Source organism: Monomorium pharaonis, chromosome 9, assembly GCF_013373865.1.
Source record: "Monomorium pharaonis isolate MP-MQ-018 chromosome 9, ASM1337386v2, whole genome shotgun sequence".
Lineage (NCBI taxonomy): Eukaryota > Metazoa > Arthropoda > Insecta > Hymenoptera > Formicidae > Monomorium > Monomorium pharaonis.
In genome coordinates, this window is record NC_050475.1 from 21,680,669 (window position 1) to 21,707,675 (window position 27,007).

General features: G+C 37.6%; 1 protein-coding gene across 6 annotated transcripts in view; it reads left to right on the top strand.

Moving 5' to 3' along the window:
• Positions 1–13,334, top strand: part of LOC105834585 (chromatin-remodeling ATPase INO80) — a 17,741-nt gene extending 4,407 nt beyond the window's left edge. For 5 of the 6 annotated variants that reach the window (XM_012677176.3, XM_036291847.1, XM_012677175.3 and 2 more), the window contains exons 10-27: positions 20–107; positions 181–472; positions 561–763; positions 858–998; positions 1,076–1,197; positions 1,388–1,680; positions 1,772–2,051; positions 2,139–2,291; positions 2,372–2,615; positions 3,002–3,129; positions 3,201–3,295; positions 4,093–4,165; positions 4,933–5,091; positions 5,172–5,289; positions 5,749–5,864; positions 6,231–6,419; positions 6,712–7,078; positions 11,789–13,334. In XM_012677176.3, the coding sequence (XP_012532630.2) occupies positions 20–107; positions 181–472; positions 561–763; positions 858–998; positions 1,076–1,197; positions 1,388–1,680; positions 1,772–2,051; positions 2,139–2,291; positions 2,372–2,615; positions 3,002–3,129; positions 3,201–3,295; positions 4,093–4,165; positions 4,933–5,091; positions 5,172–5,289; positions 5,749–5,864; positions 6,231–6,419; positions 6,712–7,078; positions 11,789–12,252 (3,525 nt within the window). In that variant the 3' untranslated portion in view covers positions 12,253–13,334. The remainder of the gene's footprint in view (positions 1–19; positions 108–180; positions 473–560; positions 764–857; positions 999–1,075; positions 1,198–1,387; positions 1,681–1,771; positions 2,052–2,138; positions 2,292–2,371; positions 2,616–3,001; positions 3,130–3,200; positions 3,296–4,092; positions 4,166–4,932; positions 5,092–5,171; positions 5,290–5,748; positions 5,865–6,230; positions 6,420–6,711; positions 7,079–11,788) is intronic. The other variant, XM_012677178.3, reaches the window with a different exon arrangement.
• Positions 13,335–27,007: the final 13,673 nt, after the last annotated feature.

Below are 27,007 nucleotides of genomic sequence, written 5' to 3' on the forward strand. Positions count from 1 at the left end.
ATTTATTAATTATTTTCAGGGTATTAGTGGAATACTGGCTGATGAGATGGGTCTGGGCAAAACTGTACAATCCATTGCATTTTTATGTCATGTTGCCGAGAGATATTGTAAGCATAGTAACTAAATTTTATTAATATTTTGTATGTATTTTTTTTGTAAAATATAACTTGACAATTTTAGCTGTTTGGGGACCATTTTTAATTATATCACCAGCCTCGACATTACATAACTGGCAGCAAGAAATGGCGAGATTTGTACCAGTATTCAAAGTAGTTCCATATTGGGGTAATCCTCAAGAACGAAAGATACTCAGACAATTTTGGGATACTAAAGATCTGCACACAAAGGAAGCTTCTTTCCATGTAGTAATAACAAGTTATCAATTAGTAATTACAGATTATAAATATTTCAATAGAATAAAATGGCAGTATATGATTTTGGACGAAGCACAAGCTATAAAAAGTACAAGCAGGTATTCTTTTGTGTCTTCTTTGTTATTATATAACTATTAGCATAATAGTTTAAAGTTAAAAAAGTTAAAATTTTAATTCTTTTAACAGTATGAGGTGGAAATTGTTATTGGGGTTTAGTTGTCGTAATAGATTATTGCTCAGTGGTACTCCTATACAAAATAGTATGGCAGAATTATGGGCATTATTACATTTCATTATGCCTACATTGTTTGATTCGCATGATGAATTTAATGAGTGGTTTTCTAAAGATATTGAAAGTCATGCAGAGAATAAAACGGGAATAGATGAAAGTAAGTAACATTGTATAAACTATGATACTAAAAGCGAAATGATTATGTAAGTTATTGATTTCAAAACGTAAATGTTATTGATTTTGTATTACAGAACATTTATCGAGGCTTCATATGATCTTGAAACCTTTCATGTTACGAAGAATAAAAAAAGATGTAGAAAATGAATTATCCGATAAGATTGAAGTGATGGTGTACTGTCCGCTTACGACTCGTCAAAAACTGCTTTATTCGGGTATCTTGATTTTATTTTTACGAATATTAGATATATAGATGTATTTAGAACATTTGGTACATCTGTCTTATTTATAGCATTAAAGAAAAAAATTCGGATAGAGGATTTGCTGCATTATACAGTGGGTGGAGGGGACACTGCGTCTAATGATAAAAACTTTACTTCCAATTTAATGAATCTAGTCATGCAGTTCCGGAAGGTACTATTATATATTTATTATATTATACGTTTATTATACATTTTATTTCTACTAAAATTTCTAGTATTATTTATGGTCTTTGTATAGTAACGTATAAATTTATTACAACTTACAGCTTATTGTTTTAATGTATGTTTTTTTTTTAGGTGATTCTCATATTTATTTTTTAAATGTAACATATTAATTACAGGTCTGCAACCATCCTGAACTCTTTGAACGTAGAGATGCTAAATCGCCATTTTTTATGAAGACAGAATTTTATGACATGCCTACTTTGCTATATAACAAAGGACTCTTGCATTTAGCATTACCATCCAAAGAGCATCTGTTGTATAATAGGTTGTTTATATTTGCCGCGGAGTATATTCATTGTGCTCTTCATTGCAACGAAGATTTGTGCGAGAATACATTTTCATTTAGTAGATTTATTAATCTATCTCCGATGGAAATAAACAAAGTGTTTATTGCTGGTACTTTATTCAGGTATATAAAGAAATATATGAAAAAAGTAATTGATACATTAAATTAATAATTTTAATCTTTTGTAAATAATTTCGATTTTTCGTGTGTACAGATTATGTCTAATAACATTCATGGAGAGGAGATTAAGAATGGTACAATACTGGGAAAATTGGCACAATGATAATAGATCGAGAATACCTACAAACCAAATGTTTTATTTGACCAGAAAATTTGATGCTTTGTCGACAACATTAAAAGATTTATTTTTTACAAGTAAGATAATCGAAGGCGAGGCTTTCTACACACATACGAACCACACGATACATTCGATGCCAGAAACTGTTGCTCACAGAATATTACGTAGTAGTAAAAAAGCTAATCAGCTATTAAAGGTAATTATACTTTACGTTATATAACATATACGCACATAAATTTCAAAAGATTGCAGAATGTGATGTATAATATACCTTAATATTTAGTTACAAAGGATATTACCTTCTGGTAAAATGGATCAAGCGGAAGATTCAAAGTTAGCTCTACTTCCTGAACATTCTCATCATCCGCGGCAGCCTATAATGCGATATTGCCAACAAACAACGATTCCTGCCTTTGTTTGCGATAATAATCCCAAGGTTAATACATTTTTTATTAATACAACATATGCAATACATACAAAAATTGAGAAACAATACATTTAATTCTTTAATTTCAGGTTCAAGCTAGTCCGCGAAAATTATATGTTAGCAATAGTTCTGCGGCGTGCGCTTGGAAGAGACACGAGGAATGTGGTGGTTCATTTGGTCAAAGATTACTTTGGCTTGGTTGCGAACGAGCACTTTCTGAAGAAATGTCGGGTATTCGTGTCGGCCAAACAATGTCAACATTTTGCTATCAACCTCAAGGTGGATTATCCGCGTGTGCCCCTATTAATGGATGGTCGCATATTATTGTACCAGGCAAGTCCAAGATTACTACTACTAAATAGTGAGTGTGACTCTGTAAACCTAGTCACTTGACTAAGAAATTTCTGTGACGCTAAATTGTCGGTCTCAATGTATCATTTACTGATTCTTATAAGATTGCTCAATCTTGTTTTTCTTAAGCTTAACTCTAGATTATTTAAGTAGTTTGACGTAGTCTTAGGAGAAAGAAAATATACTTAGAGTAGACAATCTTAATAAAATCTAGAATTCATTGATTATGAATCGACCGTTTTCGGAGCCACCCGTCATTCTACATTTAAGATTATATTATCAAATATTTATTGATAATATAACAATATAATTATTCATTATTTATTGATTGCATTAATTAATAGAGATGTTAAATTAAATTATTTTAGATAAACAAACGCTAGTGACAGATGCTGGCAAACTTTCTGTACTGGACAGTCTTTTACGACGTCTGAAAGAACAAGGACATAGGGTGCTGATCTATTCACAGATGACAAAAATGATTGATTTACTAGAGGTGCGTTTCACATCATTTGTTGCATTCAAAGATAGATAATCGCTTTATTATGGACAATTTATTTCTTGTAGGAATATATGTATCATAGAAAACACACTTTCATGAGGTTAGATGGTTCATCAAAAATCTCAGATCGTCGAGACATGGTTGCAGATTTTCAAAAGAGGTAACTGTTTTTTTTCTAATTTATTGTAATGATCTTGCGCATTTATTTACTATATACGTGTACTGTCTGATGTTATTTAAATTTGCATTAGGCAACTTGAATTTTCCAATAATAAGCACAGATTATGTAAATTTTTAATTGTTAAAATCTTAACATTAGTTGTTTATTAATTATAAAGAATATTTTACTAATAATAGTTGTACCATGCTTATTAGAATATCTTTCTATAACAGTATACAGTGTACACTTAAACACGATCCTGAGATCGCATGTCTTGTATAATTCAGCCGCGCATAACCAACGCGCGAATTAATTGTCGAATCGTCCCTATCTTGTAGACAGCTGCAGGTTTTTGAATGCGCGACAACCATTGAGCGGAAGCTTTATTATGTTATTATTAGGAAGCACACATTGTGCTTCTTATTATAACATAATTTCTATTCCAAGTGTTTACTTGAATTTTTGAATAATATATATTGTTTGAGCAACAATATTAGATTATCTTTTCTTCACATAATTTATATTAATTTCTTATTTGGTAATAATGTTTAATTCTATATGCATAATTTTAATTATATATGTTGCAAATAGATAAAAAAAGAAAATAGATAGTTAAAAAATGAAAGATTATGGTTTAAAGGATTAAAATTTTATGCTTATTGAGGAAGATTTTAAACATAGTCTTTCATTCTAGAAATTCTTCGAAAACACTAGGATCTTAAATTAATTTACGTACAAAATAGTCGATATGTGTCTTCATTCCTCGGTTGAATTTGTGGGGTTATTTCATATTTCAGAGCGGACATATTCGTCTTTCTGCTAAGTACTAGAGCTGGCGGCCTGGGAATCAATCTCACTGCGGCAGATACGGTTAGTTATTCTATCCTTGCTCCTATGTATTTGCTTACACGTCACCTCGACTTTCGATTTCTACTTTCTTAGGTCATATATAAATATAGATCTATGAATCATAAATTTCAAAGTTAATGTATGCAATTAATATTACTATTATTATAAATTTTATGTGCATGCTGTAAATAATGAAATACATTTTCTATATGTATATTGCAATAAAAAAAGAAGATATATGAAAAATATCTATGTTATAGAATCACATACTCCTTCCGTGCATAAGATATTACGAGATTATCTATAATTGATTGACGTCCAATTCTATCGTCGATTTAACAAATATGTTATTTCTTTCACAATATTATATGCTTGAACCAATACACATTTTGTATAATAATATTGTGATAAATTGCATAAATTGTGACGATTACATATATTATGTCTATAAATTAATTTTAAAAATAAATTTATTATATTAAAACGGATATGTTATTGTTTTCATTTATATAATTATATATTTATGTGTAAAAAAGTTTTGAATAAATTATTTATAATTTATTTTCTCTGTGTGTGTGTGTGTGTGTCCGTAGATTATTATTGTTTAATTTTGCATTACAGTATTTAAAACAATGTACAAGAGTATTTTATGTAGGAAAGGAGTGTATAATTTTTTTTACATATAAAGGGGGGGTATTGCAATAATCCATGCTATTTCACGCATCAACAATTATGTATTACGGTTTTTTATGGGCGCTGCAATTGCAATTAACGATGCCTATTTGCAGGTAATATTTTATGATAGTGATTGGAATCCTACTGTAGACCAACAAGCTATGGATCGCGCCCACAGACTGGGGCAGACTAAGCAAGTCACGGTCTACCGATTAATATGTAAAGGAACCATCGAAGAACGGATTTTGCAGAGAGCGCGCGAAAAGAGCGAGGTTTGTTTTATAAATTACAACGTTTAGATGCTAAAGTTTAAATAAACAACATGCGCACAAAGACATTATTTTTATTGCAGATCCAACGTATGGTTATAAGTGGCGGAAATTTCAAACCCGATACTTTAAAACCCAAAGAAGTCGTATCGCTACTGTTGGATGATGAGGAAATCGAAGCAAAATGTAAGTATTTTAAATGTAAGTATTTTATCAATATTACTACTTTATATTATTTTTATTATAATTATAATTTTATCAAGTAAATTTATTTGAAATTTAATCGAAGAACACATCTATATAATGCTATTGAGAAATACTTCTTTTTATAATAAAAAATTCGACATTTAAATTAAAATGTATGAATTAAGCTGTACATTTAAAAATAATGATCCGTTGAAAAGTCGTTGGCTAGTCGAGTTTTTATTCGTCATCACTATCGACCATTCTATCGTATCCGCATGGCAGGATTCGTGTGTATGCACAAACGCGTCGAAAATGAGCTAAGGGGTGAGACGGGGACGGTCGAGGTGGCCGCGATTACATTATGCTCGTTAGCTTATGCTAATGGCCTAATAAGGAATAATAATAAAAAACGGAGTAACGAACGCCGCTGCGTCCTCCGCATATAACACAAGCCCGTACGTTCGTATATTTCAGACAGCCAACGAAGCGAGGAGAGAAAGCAGCAGCGAGCGGAGGAGGCTCGCCTCGAGTCAAACCTACAGCACAAGGAGAGGGACCGGAAGAGGAAGTTAACCGCGCTTCCGGTCAAGGTGAGCCCGGCGCCCTTATACACCGCTATCGGTTGTGTCGCAAAGATTCTTTTTAACCTTTTCTTCGTAATTTTCTTTGCGACCACTCTTTTCCTCTTATCTTTTATTTCTTCTTTATAATTCTTACATTATAGAGAATTCGGTTATGACTGAATTCACAGATATATTAATTACTTTATTCTATAATTAATTCTACTTGTTAAACGTGTCCTAATTAGTCGAACAAATTGGAATGAAATACTCACTTTACATAATGTGGTTTAAAATTTGTTAATTACACATTTTGTGTTTAATCGAAATTAAAACTACTTTGGATATCTTCCATTTGTTTCGGTTGTATTTTTCATCGCAACTTTTATTTTTCAGAACGATGCGAAAAAACCGTGTCAAGAGAATATTAATAGTGACAAGAATAACGATATTGTTTACGTTAATCTTAATGAGTCTAAACCAGCTAACAACCCGATTCAGTCACAGCATCAGAACAATCATCATCAACAACAGTTAGAAAATATTGATAATTATAGCACACCGACCAGTCCAGCAAAATCAGAAGTATGTTTCTATATCGAATAAAATTATAGCTTTAAGTTGAATGGTGAATAAAATTATAATTTTTTTATTTACATATTTTTGTATTTTTTATATTTTACGTGCTTTAATAATTATTAATTATTTATTAATTACAAATGAAATATTTAGAAAACAAAATTAATCTGAAAAGAAGATATCTTCTGATGATCAATATATTTTGAAAGCATTCTCTCGCTTCGTCTCACTATCTATATGTAACAACGTTACGTGATCTTCGATACTGATACCTCGATACTTTGATTTCTCCTTGCAGGACGAAACGAGTAACGAGGGACTCGTGGTTGATGTGGACGGTCCGGTGGCGGTTTCCGGTAGCGACCCTCATGGTCAGCCTCGAGGCAATGTTCAGTTTGGAGAATCTCCACCTAAGGTCGCTCGACTTGGACATCATTTCGCCTTTGGTGTGGGTGCAAACGCGCGAATGCGACAATCTGTACGCGGCGCGAGCAAACGCGGCCGACCACGAGGTTCTCGTAGGGGTGGACCAATTGGCGGTAAAGGAAGAGGGCTGCTTTTGATGCATCCATCGTCGAAAGTTTCAAACGTAACCAGCGAAACACAATCGACAGCGACGTCACCAATCGACGGAAGTGGATGCTCAACCGAGGTATTGCGGCACTGTAAGTACTTGTTTTTGATTACATTATCATTTTATTCTATTTATTAGCAGAAATTTATAAATCTAGGCGTCAATAAATATCGTGTAAATAATTAAAATTCGCCAAAACAAAAAATTAATTAAACGCAATACCTGTTTTTTTAACGAACGTGAGTAATTTACAATTTATCATTTGACCTAATAATTCTGATGTTTATTAATATTTAAATTTTAATTATCTACGTGAGCGTGAATGTATTTGTATAAATATTTAACAAATATTATCATAACCCAATTATCAGCTGCTATGACGTACATATCTATGCCGTTATTTCAATTGCCCTTATTTATAGTTTTATCGAGACCGATTATATATCAGGCGAAAATTTGTAATTCATAATTACTATCACTGTAATTAATATCGTACCAATATTGACGGTGAATAAAAACCAAAGGGTCCCAATAAATAAAAGCTCGCTGGCAGGAAAGATGACTTTTTTCGCGAACACAACCCTATTAATCGATATACCGGTGATCCCGCTGGCTGGCTTTTTCGGAGTTCTCCTTGTCCCTGTTCTTCTTTTACCCTGCTATCTTTCGTCCTAGCACTTGCCCGGGTTCTCAGGGGATTTTGCGGTTCGCGAGAGGAGACAACGCAAAGTCCCCCCTGGGTCCATCATGACCCCCATCGTTGGCCGGTGCCGAAATTCCCTCGCGAGCACATGTGCACTCATGAGTGTCGGTAGGGTAACAGTTGGCGCTCCTCCACGGGGTACCCTTAGAGACACTTTTGCCTCCCCCTCTTTTCTCATGACTCATTCTGCGACTCGTTTTGTAAACGACAAATCCAGGGCTTAGTCCTATGGGGAAAGGTCAGCTGAAACATTTGTCGCGCGACGCAAGTGCATTGTGAGACAAGGGTGTTCCAGAAATCTGCCAGTCATTGAAAACACGTAATGATTTTCAACAGCTCAAATACAAAAGAGATATAAAATTTTAATTATTAATATAACGAAGCATTTAAAACGTCTTTACATAATGTTGTTATAATACGGGATAAAAACGCGTAATTGATATAACGCGTAATGCCGTTTTTTATACATATTATATTATTTTCTGGCATAATTTTTACTATTCAAGTTGTCATTGAATCACAAGCGATAGGATTTTTTCAAACATTCTGCTTTTAATGAAACGATCAATTTTTTCACGTGAAACGAAATCGACGTAAGAACAAGCATCATCATGTGCTAGTTGTTTTCGTGCTAATTACAGAGAGAGAGAGAGAGAGAGAGAGAGAGAGAGAGAGAGGGGGGGGGGATACGGTGTGTATGTCCGATAAGACGACCTCACGCAACGCCACGTGGACCGTGGACACGCAGTGAACAACACATACGCGTGCATGCGGTGCGTGCGCGCGAGTGTTAACGCATTCCGTCTCGTGCTATGTGTATGTACATACGAAAGGAAAGGGGTCGGTTTCTCTCACTTGTCGTCGACTGGAAGACGAGGCGGACAATAGCAGGTGCGGAGCGAAGGCGACAGCTGCGATCGATGCTCTTCTTAGGTTTTTGGAACTTATGTACTCTCTCTCTCTCTCTTTTTCTTCTCTTTTCTCTTCTCCTTTTTCTTCTTTTTTGTCTTTTTTAATATTTTTTGTCGTCATCCTTTTCGTCTTTCTCTCTTCGTCAACGCCTTTTTTACGTATCTTCTCTGTTTCTGTCTTTTTTTTCCACTAGTTATCTCCTTATCGAGATGCAGCGTGCGCGCTTGATTCAGCTGTCAATGTTCCAAGCTCTTACCGGCATGCGTCCAGTGTTAGTTTCGCAGATTATAAATTATATATCACTTATTTTGACCGATAAACTGATATTTGTGATTTTTGGGAATCAATTTTGGATCAAAAAAGTAAAATTTAATCAAATTAGTAATCAACGCAATCGCTTTTAATTTAATTCTAAACAATTCAATATTCTTTCAAGAAAGAGCGTTCTTTTTTAATATAATAAATCTAAATATTAATTTATTTCCAAGCACATAAACTGTTGTGTGATATTTATTAGGATTTTTTGTTTTTTAATTGATTATTATTTAATTTGTCAACATTGCATCTATTACAAATTTTAAATGCAACTGTAATATATTTCAATTGCATAATCTCGACATCTAATTTCCATTGTCGTTTTGTGAAGTCAAATAAAAAAGAATAGCCAATAGGGTAGAGAGAATTACACGAACTTTGTACGGGGTTGAATGTTGTCGATTCGTGCCGTGCCTTACCGTACCTTACTGTGTCATCTCGTCCGTCGACTCCGCATCTTCTCGAATTTCATATTTTTACATCATCACGCGGGGAAATATTGTAGAATGATTATATTTTTCTGTCTACAATTAGACAGATACAATTATTAACACGCAAGACACGTAATCCAAAAATTACTTTAAATATAAAGTTATATTTGTATTAAGATTTATAGATTTAATTAAACGAATGTAATGGATTTTTGTTTTAAAAATGTTAAAAACATTTAAAACAAAGATGGATTGATAAATTTTCGTAGTTCTCAACACTTACATAGTTTTAACATTCTAAGTATTATAAGGGCTGCGTTTCGATATTACTGAAAATCAATAGTATACATAATGGAAACTATAGATTTTCAGTACTGGCAATAATATCGGAACACAGCTAAAGTAGGAATGTACATGACTATTTTATTTAACTGAATTTAATGGACGAGGAATATAGTTTTGTAAGAGCTTGTAATTTTTGTTGTAATGCGATTATTCCAATTTTCAATCTTTCGAGCTTTTTCTCTAACTGTCTTTTAGATTAATCAGTGACAAGATGGAAAATAAAATATATAGTTTGAGATAATTTTTTTACAGATGAGGTAATGGTAAGAGATAAATAGGTAGAAATAGAATAGAATGATGGAAAGTATAACTAGTTTTATCCCTTCCCTGGCGACATTTATGGTTACTCTTGAACTAATTTCTATTTGAATTTTTTATCTTTGCGCTCAGTGGAGTTCTGTCTCGTGCACATTAAACATAAAATTATAATACAGTTTACAATTTAATTTGAATGTAACGCAAATCGTAAATTAATTTATGAAAATTTAATTTCCTAACCATTGAAGTATGTACTGGACGTAAGATAGTGATTTTTATTACATGCAGACATGTAACAGCTAATTTTATGAATCTGTTTAATGCAAGGACACTATTGGGATTTCCATTTTCATCGTAGCCGTCCACGCAACTTGGCGATTTGCCAGTCAGACACTTTGTCGAGAAGCGTGATTTATTTTATAGCTTGATTATTGTAAAAATTAATATTTAAGCAGTTTTGTCGTTTGTAGTTCTACATAATACAACATAACGTGCGTACGTGCTATTTTCGTGTTTAACGAAATAGCATGATATTTCAACTTATTTATACGTGACTTACGAATGATTCGACGATCTCGTCTTCTTAGATTCTCGAAAGGTCTTCGAGTTTTCTTCTCTTCCCAGTATGATTCACGCGTGGAATTTTCAAGGCGCATTATTGCATCGCTAGTGAATGCGATAGTCGGCGTCTTTGTGGAGACAGACGCGCGTTTTCGCATTTTCCACCCCTCGTCCATTTCGTTGAGTGTCTTCTTGGACCGTAGTGACTAAAGAGAAATCTCCTCTCGAACGATCGGGTACGTGCCGTAGAATGTCGACGAGGCGATGGGATAAAGGGCAAAATACGAGATATTTTTCACATTCGAGAGAATACTGATTTTCGTGCCCCATCGGAAAAACTTTTCTGAATCACTCCTTGAGAACTCGATCGACTCGACTCGTGAAAAGCACGCGGGATGAGATCTTTCGTGGGCTGCTTTCCAAGCGTTTGCCACGCGGTACGTTGAATAACGTAACAATGACATTCTCTCACGATGCTCAAATAACGCGTATTTGAACATCGTACTCTGGCTGCTTATTTAAAAATTGTAGGAACTCGAGTGTTGGATATACCTATTTTGTATTTCTAAGAAATATACTCTTTGTCTCTCTCCCGTGGGAATTTTCTTCTCGATCTGTTTCCTTGCGGCAGTATTTGTTAATTATGCAAGATGTTGTACAAGCATATAATTGATATTTTTTTCCCAGGGTATTTAACTCACGAGCGATAATTTGGGCGTTTCTTCTCTGCTAACTGATTAACACCTCGTAGTCCGTGAATTTCGAACGTGTCTTTTCTCATTTTTGGTTACATCGTCCGGATAACCGGTGAATAACCGATTAACTGGTCGAACTAGTCGACGTTGAATTCAATCGCGAAGTCCATACATCTACTTCGCTGCAATTGTAAACGTTACAATTATACGTTCACTTCAGTGTTGAATTATTATAATTAGCGTTCGTTCTCGTTCTCACAAATCTCAATAAATTTCGTAACCTATTTCGTATAAACAAGATAATTTGAAATTAAGAAACTGAATTTTGATTGCATTAAAAAAATCTCCAATAAACATCAGCCACACACACACACACACACACACACACACACACACACACACACACACACACACACACACACACACACACACACACACACACACACACACACACACACATATGTGTAATTTTATTTTATTATAACAGGAATTGAGTTACATCGAACCAAAAAGCTTTTGTCGCGTGGAAATTGCAACAAAACCTACTAGAACAAAGGGGCGTAATTTTTTTTATGTCTTAGGGACGCCTGCGACTTCCGATCCTGCGGACGGGGACGGTCCCAGTACGGTAGGGCCACTAGGTCCAGTGGGTACTTTAATACCTCTATCGGGACGCAGTGGTATGGCGGGAATTCGTCGTGGCCCTGGTAGACCTAGATTACGACCGACTGGTCCCGGTCATCAGGGCTATCGCACCCCTAGTCACCATCACGGCAAGAAGATTCAACGACCGTTGCCCGTACCTATCAGATCTCATCAGACAGTCGCGGGTGTCGGTCAGCATAAAGCATCTTCATCGTCGCAGAAGCGTTCTGGAATCTCGATGACTGGCACGTCGTCGTCGTCGTCGTCGCCTTCAGTCGCTATCGCAGCCACGAATTCGTCGCCAGTGTTATCGTCGTCGTCGTCATCCTCGATGCCGTTGGCGGAATCGCGACCTTTCGGATTCTACACGCAGCAACAGCCACGCACAGGATCATCGTAGTTTCGCGGATAAAGAATAGACATTTTTTAACTGTTCTCCTGGTGAAACACTCGCGATACCGGTAAGACATTTTTATCCTTTCCTTTTTATGATTCCTGCGTTTTCTTTTTCTACCAGATTTGCTGAAATCTCTGTAGTCGAATCATCCGCGATGATAGAGATCAGTGGATTAACGGAGCAGTGAAAAGATTTTCTATAGTTCACGGTTGAAATTCAAAGAATAAATCGTGTTCAAACTATTATATATTTATCGTGTCTCGTGAGAGTTTGACTTCCGCCACGATGTTTCTGTACGCGTGACTCGAACGTGCAATTCCGATAAGTGTTAGATCCCTTGTCCCTCTCCTCTCTTTCTCTCTCTCTCTCTTTTTCATCTTAAATTATGATTATATGCGAAAGGAGGCAGCGATTGACAATGTCTAGGCACTGTTGCATAGGACTGTTTATTGCACAATTATATTTATTTTAGTTACGGCGTAAGAAATACGACGGAATTTATCGTCAAACGTTAGAAGATATAATTGTCGAGGTCAGTTAGGTACTTAATTCAATGCTTGCCTTCGAATCCTTTCATTGGATTCATCTTCTCGGTTTTATAGCAATTTTAATCATGCTCTTCAATTAAAGACGCAAGGGCAATATACTCTTGTGAAATACCACAATCCATGCGGGATAAAAGGGATCGATTTCTGCTATTAATCAATCGATTCGATTTTACATATGTGGTACAAGTTGTAGCTTTTGTTTTTTAACTTAAATGTACAATTAGATAATCGACACGTCGTTGTGCGCACGTTGGTGCTGAATTCCGACGACGATCGTCGACAGATCGGATCTCCGGCGAATATGTCGAATACGAAAAAAAGCGACGGGAAGGTGTTTTGGATTTACCTCCTCCGTTTTCTCTTCATCGATCGCTCTCTCGGCGTCCTTGTACATTGTTCATTAACGATAGCATTAGTTCGTCACTAGACTCGGTTAGCCGATATTTTTTATGCATGTTACGAACGTCGTTAGGCCAATTCAATTTGTAAAAGAATAGTATTTATATTAGCAATAAAGAGACAAAAATTCCACCTTTACAAATGTCTCACAAACTTTATTGCCGATTTTCACACAAGATGCTTCCTCTTTTCCTTCCGTCGATTAATGTTCCAATTGTAGTTGATTTTTTTTATTTATTTTTTTACATAAAAATTTGATCAAGTATCTTTGCAATATTTTAAGTATTTTTATAATCCAACTTTGAATTTACTTTGAAAAATTACCGTAGTAAAGTTCATATTTTCAATTTAATTTAAAATTTTATTTTTATTTCTTTTTGAGGATAAAAAATACGAATGTGGAATATCTTAAATAATACGATTGTCGGTCGAGTGTGGTAAGAGGACGTGAGGATTCTGTGCGTTAATGACTGATCAACGAAGTCGGCGTCCGAAAGCTGGAAGTGCCGGTTAATGATGCGAGTATGCAGCTGTCGGTGGAGCCGCGTTATCATCTGCGTGATTGGGATCAAGCGCGTGAAATCCTTCGTGTCTCGTGATTCCTTTTATCTGATCGCGCGAACTGCGAAAATCTCATGTGTAGCACATTTTTGGAATTAATTAATGAATGTCCCTTTTCCTGTCGTAAGTCGGTTAGGAGTTTGTTGGTTTCCAACTATTGTCGTTAAGTTCCTATAAAAGCTACGGCTAAGAAATACACGACGTACGGTTGCTGTATACATTTTAGATTGATTTAATTATTTTAATTGTAAAAACAGATATTATCATAGCTTTAAGATATGCTACGATAATTTGATTTACTCGGTTTGTATTTTAATATGTACCATTGCTATAATTGCACGGAAATAATTAACATTTTATTTTGTTTTGCAATATAAACATGGATGATTGTAATTCACGTCATCGCACACGTGGTCGATTCATCAGTAATAACAACAATAACAAGCAATAAAGAATTGAACTCCCGCTTTAACGGAAGATGGATATGCGCGCTGAATATGAACACAATTGCAGCCCGCATACTGCTCTAGCATCGTAGGTCGCAGGCTCTCGTCAAGGTCGCTCTTGTGGATAAGGATGGACTATTGCTCAATGGCATTCAAAAAGTATCGAGGTAAGCACAGTAAGAGAGAGAAAGAACGCAAGGGTGTATGTATGAAGGAGAGGACGCGATAGAGGTTGCAGTTGCATATGAATGTAGAGAGCAAAATTGAGTTATCCTCGTCGTTTCCTCTCTTCGCTATAGTGGCCATAAATGTATAGACACTGAACATGGTGATGTATTGCAACACACATGTGAATTATGTATATACATTTCGTTTACATATATGAATTTGATTGAACACAAGAGATATCTTTATATATATGCTATAATATCGCTACAGTAAAAATTCGAAACTATAAGAATTTCAATTTTTGTAATGTCTTTTTTTTTCCAAAAGAAAATCAAAGATACAAAGATGTATACGCATATTATTTCTTTCTATAAATGATTCATGTGTTCTAAGCATTGGTACTAATAGAACGATAATAGCATACTTTTACACAGTCGTATTGAAATTATCAGTATCATTTATCGTGTTTCCCCTAATGATTGTTATTAATAATTGTGAAAACTGATTTGTCAATTATTTCAACACTCGATCCGTACGTATCCACGGTTGCACCCTGGCCGTGCGATCGCTTCGCGACGCGCACGCTGTCACGCGAGAGAAGAGCCAGGACTCCGATCCGAGGACCGAGACCTTGCGTTGCACCTGCTGCTCTCAGGTGTACACGAGCGCGTCTTTTATCCGGGCGCGATCTCGGTGCATCTTTCTTCCTCTCGTCCTTTTGTACGCCACGAACGAGAGGCCGTACACGCGAGGCGCGCCACTGTTCCGAGTCCGCGATTAATCGCCCGCGCGCGCTCGACAATCTCGGCCTAATTAATCCGGCTATCTCGCGCGGCGATCGTCTCTATCGCGATCGCAGGCGATAGGCGATTTACCCCTTCGGTACGTAAATAATTCAATGTGAATTCTTCCAGTATAATTTTTATCGATACGTTTTGTCATTCGTCGCTCCCAGCAAGCAGATTCGGATACTTGACGTCCATAATGATGAATGGCGATCGTATCGGGACACACGCCGTGTGCCATTTTAAACTACCCGGTACATCTGTGCGGTTAATTAACTCTCGAGCGGCAATGAGATCGATGCGCGATCGGGAGACAAATCGTGACTTGAACTTGACAGTCGCAGGTGCGAGTCGCGAACCGAGTTTCTTCAAGGTCACTGTCAACTACCCTACACTTCCGATTAGTATTTTCCGGGGTGTTTAAACGGAATCGCTAATTGATACGTAACGAGACTTCCTTTTTTATGTAAATGGATTTTTCTCGTGTCTCGTTTTTAATTTTCATATTTATTGGATTTGTATTATAGGTACTTACTAACGGGGGAAGAGAGAAAAACATGTTAATTGCAAGAAAATAAATGACGAATCTGTGAAAATTAATTTATCCATGTTCGACACAACAGATCTATATGAAAATCAACAGGTAAATCGCAGCTAGCGAAACAGCAGCCGTCCCTTCGACGACGTCAAATTAGCCAATTAGTGTCAATTATTTCGCTCGCACGATTCTATCTCGTAAATTTATGATTTCAAGTGGATAGTCTGTTCTCTTCGAAACCTACGTCAGTCCCTAATGTGCGATATTACGTGAACAGATCGTTGATAATCGCGAAACTTTTTGAATCTTTCGCCAGTATAAAGACGAAATCAATCTCCCGCGTTTATCTCGTCCAAAAATTTCTGATCATTGTCAATTATCATCCCGTAAATCCGACCCTCGAAATTACGAGAGCGCGAGTCTCGTCTTTCGTCCGAGACGGTGGGATAATTTGACACACGCACGGTGTTGTAATTAGAAGGATAATTACGTAATTATGAATTAATATGGTGCGCCGTATTCCTGGCTCTCTCTTCCTTCGATCGCATCGGTAAGCAGTCGGCCGTGCGAGCGAGCGAACGTTCTCCCGCGTCGTCGTCTATGCCAATTAGGCGCGGTGGCAGGTTGCTACGAAATTAAAGCTTTTATTTCGGCGTGCGAACGCACGAAATTATCGAAGCGAAACGGGAAACAGGCCCCGCGTATACTCCATTTCGTACTTTCAGTCCCGCGAATGTGATCCATAATGCACTCGATGTACGAGCTTTTTCTGCTTTAAGCAAAGTCTATACTATAAAGATATCCACGATTTTCAATTATATTAATGTTGATGTGTTAATTTTGTACAATTAATTAATTTTTTTCTCCGAAATGTTTGAAACTCGCGAAAAGTTGGTTCGCGTGCGATAATAGGAATGACGATTACCGTTTCGTTATCCATTCGCCCAAGGTTCAGCCCGCGTAATTTTAGCAACCCGCTTCGCGGCTTGTAAAACTTGTAGAAGAAAGAGAACTCGAAACACCTGGCATTTGCCGCCGGCAAATTAGGATTTTGCGAATTTAGATGTTGTATAGTTAGGCGTGCCTATACTCATGGAACAGGTTGAACGCGTTCGCACTTGCGAGAAAAAATGTAGCTTACTCTCGCGCCGCGAGACAATTAACGACATCGTTAAAACCATGAACGCGCTCTTGCGATTGCGAGGCAAATATTCGCAGGTTTCGCGCGTAAAAAGACGCTGCGTGTGGGTCAATTAACGGCATTGTTAAGGCGTTGGCACTCCGCTCGTAAACGTAAGTCACGCATATAGATTTCGTGGAAAAAAAACAAGCACTAGTAATTTTCTCTCAATCAATCAATCAATAATATATATACATATATATATATAGATAGTATTTTACATCAATAGTACATATTTGCTCAGAAAAAACTATTTATTTTTGACAACGGAAAAAATGAATTATTAGGCTAATCTCAAGAAGATTTCACGCATAGGAGCGCATCTTTAAGATTCTTATTTGAAAAAGAAATCTCTTGATAATTTCGATTTCTTTTTAAGAAGAATTTTGCAAGTATGTATACAATTGCAATATTTGCAAATTATGTGAAATTAACGTATTATTATCACTGAAAGACAATGCATAGATCACTGATTGATATAGTTACAAGTAATACTGAAAAAAATTCAACTATTCATTGTTCCTTCAGTGAACAATAGCAATTCTAATTGAGAGAGTACGTGAAAATACGGAGTCGTTTAGTTAAAGTGAATCCTGTGAATCTTATTTACTTCGTTCTCACACCAAATCTTATAGTCTCGGGTAAACTTAATACAGCGTAAGAACATTTCTGAAAAACTTGGAACGCCGCTTGCAGTTTCTCGCTCGGGTATAGCCAGGTCTAAGGACGGGGACGTCGGGGAAGTCGGGCGTCGGTGGCGGCGAGGCACCGAGCGTGCTTCCTGCTGCTTGACCGGAAGTCGCGAGTCAGAGGCTCGGCTCTACGTAGGCGTTACGCTTCCTTACGCGTATCTACACCGTCTCGCTCCCAGTTTTGCTACCAGCCCGCTCGCTTTTGCCCGCTTGGAGATATCGTCGAGACTCAAGGACATCACTAGATTAGTCGGGATATAGTATCGCGTTTCATTCATAATCCCACAAGTTTGAAGGATTGCGGCTTAATCAAACAGAAGAATATTATTTTTCAGATTTGATCTAGCTTCCTTGCGATCTTAATTCAAGCTTTACTTATCACAATTTTTATTAAAGAATTCCCGTAGTAGAAAGAACAAATAATTAAAGAATCGTACCATTAGAAAAGCTCGAGGTTGATTAAATATAATTTTGTTTCGCATTTAAATTCGAAACTTGTGTTTTTAAAGTGTCGATAAACTTGATTATTGAATCAACAAAATATTTAATATCAAACTTCAATAGATTATGTTAGGTAATATAATTGAATTTAAAAAATTTGATAAACGAATATATAAAAATATACAATTAATTATATATCTAGTTTGTTTTCCTGAAATCAGTTTTTACCATCTATAAACTTACTTATGATATAACAAATAATCTTGCTTATTAGAAATTATATGAGAAAACTTCTCAATAATTGAAGCTTTGAAACAGATTAGCAATTTGAGTTAGGAAAACGTATGTTCTTCTTGATTGGCAGTTTATGACTCGTTACTGGTTATAGTATTGTAATAGAAGAAAGCTATGCACGCGTCGTAAACCAACAGGTTTGACGTTGATATTTCGGCCGATCAACGTGTGCTTGTTCTTTGCTCTTGATAGTTTCTCCTTAATGTTAACTCGTTACCCTACCACGGGCATGAATATAGAACGAAGGGGAATGCCACGAAGGTGGTCTCAACCGTACATCCGGATGATATAAATGAAAAATTCAACTTCCTCGGTAGCCGATATTGTAGCCGAAAGACATTTCTACCGAGAGATTTCTCGACCGAGGAAACCGAGGAGAAATTTGTGTGTGCTTTGCATTATTTTTTATAAGATTTCTTAATATTTACTTTAAAAAAATATTTTTTAAAAAGTACTAAAAATTAAAAATTGAATCGCGCAAAGTCTGTTAAAATTAAACGAACGTTTTATGATATATCTATTCAGATATATATTTACTGTTTATAATTAGTCATCGCAAAATATTCAATCAATTATAATAAAAACTTTTTTATGATAGGTTTCTATCGTAACACTCGTTTCATTAGTCAAATTGATTAAAATTGATTGACAATTGATCCAAAATATCTCGAATATCGCAATTTTGTTTTAATAAATCGTTTTCTTCCGAAACTTTCGTGATCGAGTTGAATAAGAGTTTAAAATACGACGTGTCGGATTTCAGGAGGACAAACTTTCTCTATTTCTTATTTAGTTCGTCGGTCGAGGGAGGAAGGGGCGAAAACGGCGCGCGCGGGGAGTTGTATGAAAGAATAATTTCTCCGCTGTCAAGCTCTTCGTAGCTCAGAAGAGAATTATCTTTCGGTCCGTGCACTCGACGGGGAACCTAATTTCAGTCTTCCTGTCATGGGAATGTGCGCATCCCCCCCGTATTGTGATCTAAAACACGTACCGCGCTATTCGAGAATAACAGTCTCTCTCTCTCCTCTCTCTCTCTCTCTCTTTCTGTCTGAAGTGGAATCTCATTCCTTCGCCGTACCAGTTCGATAACCCGCCATATTATCAACGCGACGCCATACGATCAATATTTATTGTCAATCAATAATAGTATCCTACTCATTACCAAAGATTCCGGAGTCTCAATATTAATTCTAGCAAAAAAATGATTTACATTTTTATATCTATTTCGCAATTGGAAACTATTCATCGAACTATACATCAGTAAATTAATTACACGTTAATATTTCAGCCGCTTATCGTATCGAATCTGTTCGCGTTGATAATCCTTCGAGAAGAATCCTTTTCGTTCAATGGTGCCGACAAGATACCGACGTATCGATCATTATAAAGATCCTTTCAGGATTTCAATTCAAGAGATTAAATTAATTCGCGCGCAACGACACAAGGCAATCGAGTTAATGGCCTCGTTTAATGACTGCCTCCGCCTTGCTTCCCGTTCATGATCTTCGCCGACGATGCGCCAAAGTCCTTTCGTGTTTCCCCACTTGCCCGTTTTCGGGCAACGACTCGGACGATTTTATCGCCGTTTCCTCCGTCTCTCCTTCCTGCTTCCTGAGCATGCGAGTTACTCGATGCCGATCGTTTCGCGAATACCGAGGTAAATTTCGTTACGGAAATTAGCGATTCAACGCCGAACGTGCGTCGCCCTTACAAATTAAGGTCTCGCCCCTGCCCCGTAACACGCCCGTGCGTGTAAAAAGCGCAATCTTACCTCGGCGGACATAATCTTAAATATGTATCCTCATACTCGATAAATCATCCCCCCGGCGGCATCAGATACGATATGCACGGGTATAAGGGTATATGCGTATACACTGATAAACAACTCAAACCTCTCCTCGATTAATATTGATACTTGTGCTCATCTATATCTCTCTATTTAAACTATTCTTTCAATTCCTTTCGATATGTCAAAATATACATATTGTTCAAGAATTACATTATAATTGCAACACACAGATATCTTTTGATAAGTGCGTGTTTATTATAAACAACTTGAAATTCGATTTTCTCAATCAATTATTTTTCTATTTACAAATGATTGCGTAAGATTTACACGAGTTTGCATTAATTCGGAAATTTTACTTAAACATATTATTCGAAAATTGCTTTCACTGTTTTAAAGTATGATTGTTGAAAAAATTTTCAAGATTACGTTTGATGTTATACCTTTAGATTAGGTAGAACTTTAGATAAAACATTAAAATATAGATTAAAAATATAGATTTACAGGATTGTTTTTGAGCTCTCTCTTCTCAGCGTCGCTCTCTGAATCCTTATCAAATTTCCACTGTGATTTAACTTCTCTTACATAATTAGAAGTTTATTTATATGCCATTTTCTAGTCGTAACGATCACTATACCGATGGTTATTTGTTTTATGAATAATTTATAAAGAATGTGCAACAAACGTCGAACGCAAAGCTAAAATTAGAAACATCACCCAACTTTGTTGCAATTTTGTCGTCAGCCTCGAGACGGCGGTCCCCGCCTTTGAAAGCAAAGAGGATTGCGTCGTCGATCGAGCACGCATTCGTGCAACGAAGCAGTGTCTCCCAACCTGTGCTTCGCGGATTCATTTCCGGTCCCGTAGGCTATTTCTTTGGCGGTTTTGGAAAGTGCCACAAAAAAGGGTACGTAGACGTATATTAACGTCACGTGAGTTGAATCGTGTACCCCTTGCTGCATAAGTGCCACGAAACAGGCCGGAAGTGAGTTTCAAAAATGTGTATTTCGTCACGATGTCGCACGTCGAGTTTGTTTAAGAGGTACAGATTTTTCGATCGTTAAGAAAAACTAATATATATATATATTTTTTTTTTACTAATTTAAATATATCTTTTTTTCCACAAAAAAGATTGTATATTAGAACTAGAATTACATCCTGCAAAAATAATCGGTTACGTCTTGTAATTTGGTAATTAAATATGACTCTAACGAAGTTCTATTCTTTCGTGAATAACATTCGCGTTCAGTTTCGCTTGCATACGACATACGGATATGAGGGAGAAAAATCGACTCGACGGGAAAGCTGGTGACGAGTCGAGGAAAATCAGGGAAACCGCGAGGAAAAGCGAACGGAGAGACATGGAAAAACGTAGAGAGCACAAGAGAGGACGTTGAAAATTGGAAGTGGCGCGTGGCGCGATGCCGAATATACGTATCGGATACCGCCAGATGTTGCGGTGAGGCCAGCTGCTGCGCACCTCCGCTCTGCCCTCCTTTGCTTTTCCTCACAGCTTTTCGAGAGTACCGAGCAGGTACATGCCTCGCTATATATAGAGTATAGAGTGCTCGCGTCGTTGTTCATTGATGGTATAACGCCACTCCTCACACAGTGTGTCTTAAACTCACTGTGTAATATCGCGAAATTACCGCGAGTATACGTGCGCGTACGATATGTCGGCAATTCACAGAGAAAGCTTAAAATGGATATATTCAAGTGTTTGGAAATTATATCTATAACTATATCCAAACTATTGCCTTTATCTTCTGTCCCCGTGAGTTTAATGTCTGCCAATTCATAGAGTGTGAACACTTTATTAATAATTTAATTATAATAAATTAATTTATATTATTTAACACTTGAGCCTTTGTGCTCGTTAATTTAAACTTACTTAAGCAACTCTGATTAGTCTGAATATTTTACGTCCGGGACGAATTCATCGCGCTGAACTGAGTAGATAGAAACAGGTTCGTGACCGTAACGAGAAGCAGCTGAGTTTACGTTTGATCAATTAATTACGGTAGGCATAATTGTACCTCGCGTGAGAGCATCGTCGCAATTCGTTACAAGAACACTATGAGCGACTTTTTTAAATCTTTTTGGATACCTTAAGAGAAATAATGAGTAATAATGAGAGGTAAAATGAAAACTATTAAATATGGGAGATAAAAAAAAAAACACTTATCAAAACTATAAAGACGCAATTCGACGAAACTTATAATATGAAAAAAAGTTTAATATCTTAAATACTATTTTTTAGAGAAAGTGATTAAAATAAAATTAAAATTATGATATCAAATTTTTAAAGAGATGCACAAATACCATTTAAGTAAACTTTTAGAAAATTGAAAGTTATATATATATATATGCAAAGTTAATTCGTGTATCGAATATTGTCCCATTAACTTATAATATTATTATAATTTAAGACTCATAATATTGCTGCAATGTTTTTATTGCTAACAACGCGAGCGACGGTGGTCCTTTTCAAGCATTATTTGCCATTTGCCTCGCGAAAGTGGACGAGCTCTTTGACGTAATGGGCTGGCTACCGGGAGACTTCTTCTTCTTCTTCCTCTTCTTCTTTTTCTCTTGCGAGCAAGCGCTGCGTTTATAGGCTTGTAATAAGCATCTTTTGGTGTTACGATTGGCTCGAGGGCGAGGATTATGGAGACTCTTCTTTTCTTTATGCAGGTTGCACGAATCTGCGACAGTCGTCACAACTTTGTAAAAAATAGACGAACTAAGTGAAATGCAAAATTGATACCGCAAAGTATAATTCGATTTAATGATTACAATGGGAAATTGTTTTCCCATTGCACTCAATGTTTAGTTATGTTAAGCAGGTTTTTCTTAGTTTGTTCTTTTAATTAATTCGTGATTTTTAGAAAAAAAAAAACGAGAAAGGGAGAAGCAGTTTTGTTCCGCTAGGACGAGCCTGTGGTCCTAGAAAGTAGCTGAATTCCTGAATATCCTAATTAACCCACGACCGTGAAGCATTGATTGCATTTTATTCGAAACGTGGTAATTCAAATCTGCATACTCAGCGTGGCAGAAGAGTAGGGAGGCCTTGAACACAGAACTCTCGCGCATAACTAATACCTCGTAACTAAACATAGAATGCAAATGGGGCGTGAGCGGTCAACTTTGCGACGTTGAGAATGTTTTCTAACGCGTTTCTTCGCATCTACAAAAATAACTATAATGGAAATTGAAGATTTCAATGTTTGATCGGCCAAATGGCCCGAGCGAGCTTTCACAGACACTGTTCCGGCCAAGTGTTTTGAAACGATAACTTTTTTTTAACATTTCTAAGAAGTTTCTACGAATTTTTTTTAGATTCTCTAAAGACGTAAGCTTTTTTCATGTCTGTCTTGTCTTTTTGATAATTTTACTTGAAATCTAAAAATGTCGAAGAAAAATTTCATTTTTCTTACAAGTAAGACAATTATTCTCAAATGACCTATCTCTGCTTTGAATTATCCGAAGATCTTCACGGATCACTCCGACCTTTTCCAATGATTTCATCGCGACGCGCGCGTTTTTATCTCTACAGCCACGTGCCAGCGTGGTTTTTTTCTTTGGAAGGAGGGGAAGTAGCCCAGATCTTCGAGGAGAACGAGATAGGAAGGAAATGAAGAGGCGTAGAGGAAGAGGGGAGGCAGTCGAAAAGGAATATCCTTCCTGTCTGTCCTCGCGAGCGGGGCAGCTGCTCTCGGGATTTGAGCACGTGCTACCACCGTGCGCGCTAGGATAGAAGGTCCGGTGGGTAGGTCTGTAGGTTGGTAGGTGGAAAAATAGTTGTGTGCGTACGCACGTGTGCGCACGGCGAGATATCGTCCACGTGAGTGAAGTTACCACTCTTCGCGCATGCATGCGTGTCTCCCTTCGTTTCTGCGACTCGACCGAGTTGTTGCCGCTATTACTCTGCTCTTCCCCTCGTGGTGTATATACGTACGCACGGTACCCCGTGCGAGGCACATGCCCGAGCAATAAGATTTTATAGCTTCCTCCGCGAGGAGGGTGGAAGGTCCGTGATTCCTTCACTCGACCAACGCAACTTTCCGCGGTAATTTATCTATTCCCCTCTTTTATCGCTCGTTACATCGCTGTTGTCTCGTTAATATTTATTTTTACTTCTTCTACAAGTGTTATTTCATTACTCTAGGCATCTCGAGTTTTACTTCTGCATGCTATATTGATATAGTCGAGACCGCTCCTTTCTCTCTGCGCGAACCGTATAGTGTTCATTTTCCAACGAACACTATATATTTTGATGACATTTTAAGTTTTGAAATAAACGCGACTTCAATCACGACGCGGACGCGCCGAAATTTAACAGGTAAGAGCCGAGTGAACAGGTTTAGGAGCGAATAAATCGTTAAGTCACAGCCTCTCGATAGCACAACGTATTATCGAAACGCGACGCATGTTAAACTTTTTACCTCGTCGGATTATTAATTTAGTGAAAATCCGCAGGTGCATCCACGCGTATCAGAGAGGTGATTCGCGGTGACGTGCTTGACGATAAGATGTACGCTCACATGCGAGCATATATGGGTTATATATGCACGTATCGACTAGGATATCGCGAGCGATATTTATTGGCCAGGTCCTGCCTCGTTCTCGTATAATCACGCGACACCTGTTACGACACAACACTTACTTTAATTGGGGGCTACGAGCAGCTGCCCACATGACGCACCAATCACGCCGGTTTATCCGAAATTCTCCGTTGTCCGTGCGACATCCCCCGAGTCTCTCTCCGTTCTTTCTCTTCTTCTCTTTCTCGCCGCACCTGTTTATGATCGCGCGAACACCGAAATACGACAATACGCGAGAATCCTTGACCAGGATTCTTGAGACGGAGCGAAAGTACAGACGGGACACGCGCACAGATTTCTCGATTGTGATTTGTGCGATGCGAAAGCAATGCCGCGTGCCGACAGTTATCGGTTCATTAATTGCCGAGTGTCTCCCGATTTTTCGGCATCTGGTCGTCGAACGGGTTCAGCATTCGTTGAAACCAGCCCAAGAGTCCTAGACAGACACGTGTCTAAAATTGTCAACTGTGAATTACACTACAATTGTCTTGATTGATCAACCTAATTCTAATCGTACATAGATATATACATAAATATAACAAGAGTCTCTCACCATAACAATTACCACAATTACCGAACATTAATATAATCGAGATTTCGTTTCATTGACAAGCGCGCGATTGTATTACGTATCAATGCAGTTTGATATAATAAGGCACGTGCCATTATCATTGAAACGCGAGAGTATTCGATTCATTGAATCGGCTGATAAATCGATTTCGCATTATGCACGGGATATCGATTTACAATTACGGCGTGGATTTATATTTACCTAAATATGAAACATCTCTCGGTATAAAACACTTCGAGCGAACTCGAGACGTACCGATTCGTATTTAATATCAGTAGCACGACTGACAATAACTGATAATAACTTTATACATAACATGCAGGCAATACGAACGATACAACCTTTGTTCATTATTCATTTTTAAAGTATGGGTAGTGACGTTTATTTATAGATAAATAATTTGATATAAATAATCCAAATATAAATAATATATAAATAACCGGATAGTCGATCATCCTCGTCTCACTCGTTCGCGTCTATTATCCAAATAAAATAGCTGCCGATCTGCTGGTGTATCAATTATAATACATCAGGCATTCAAGAACCGCTAGTGATTGTTCAGAAACGGTGTGTCATGCGCATAAAAGCGACTCTTTTAAGCATTTTTGGTAAGGTACGGTATGATTTTCAGTATTGCTACCTGAAATTGAGATTTTTTTGATAGAGCCGCAGATGGCTTGATACCTTATGTAGGAAAAATCTTTTCACGCGCGGGCAGGAAAGCCAAGACCTCCCTATCCGGCTTAACCCGAGAGAGAGCAAGAGAGAGGGGGGAGGGGGGGAGACAGACTGCTCAATATGGTCGGCGGTGGGACATTCGATGGTGCAGATCGCGATATATAGGACGTGTAGCACGTGCCATTGACAAAGGCGCCGTGGCCAGATGCAGCATCCGCGCTGCGGCAAGGTCGATGCCATCTGTTGCTTCTCGGATACGTTTTTCAACCCGAGTTCAGCAGGCCGGACACCGACTCGCGATTGCTGACGAATTAGCGTGGCCGACAGGGTGTGACAGACCCCCGCACATCTGCGTACGGCGAAAGACAATGATTTCGTATCATTTCACACGAAGGTTCGAAAGCGGATCTCGATCTTTTAAATCTCTCTTTTAGGTAAATCTTTCTAGCTGGAGAGATGCGCTCGAATTTGCGCTCCGGTGCTCTCTAAACACAATACGCAATAGGTTCCTCTTTTCTCTATCCCCGTAATAAGCAACAAGTTTGTGAGATCGGCGGATCTCTCTTCCGTCCAAATGACGTTCGTGCGAAAAGGACGTGAAAAAGCTAGACAACTGTCCGAAACAGATTGTGGCGGCGGCTGCTGCTACTGCTGCTGCATCCGATGCAACGAATGCCATATGCCGCGCACGGTTCTCAAAAGTGCACATTTCACGTGCCGGACCGATTTTCAGCGATCGGCTGTATATTCGACGCATGTAGAAAGAGATAGATAGATAGAGAGAGCGAGAGAGAGAGAGAGAGAGAGAGAGCTGTCTCCGATTTCCGCGACAGGCGGAAATCGACCTATCCGGCGTCAGGTTGAGTTCATGAGATCTCATTCGCTCGAGAATGCGCTTGCAGGCGCGTAACGCACATTACTATACCGCGTGTCCGCACCACGCTCATGCCCCTCGCGTGCGCCTGTTACATGTGCAATGTACGGCATAGCACGATCGAGAACTTAATTCGGTAATTATACTTCTTCACTGCGCCCGATACCACGTGGTTGCGTTTCTCCCGCCAAAA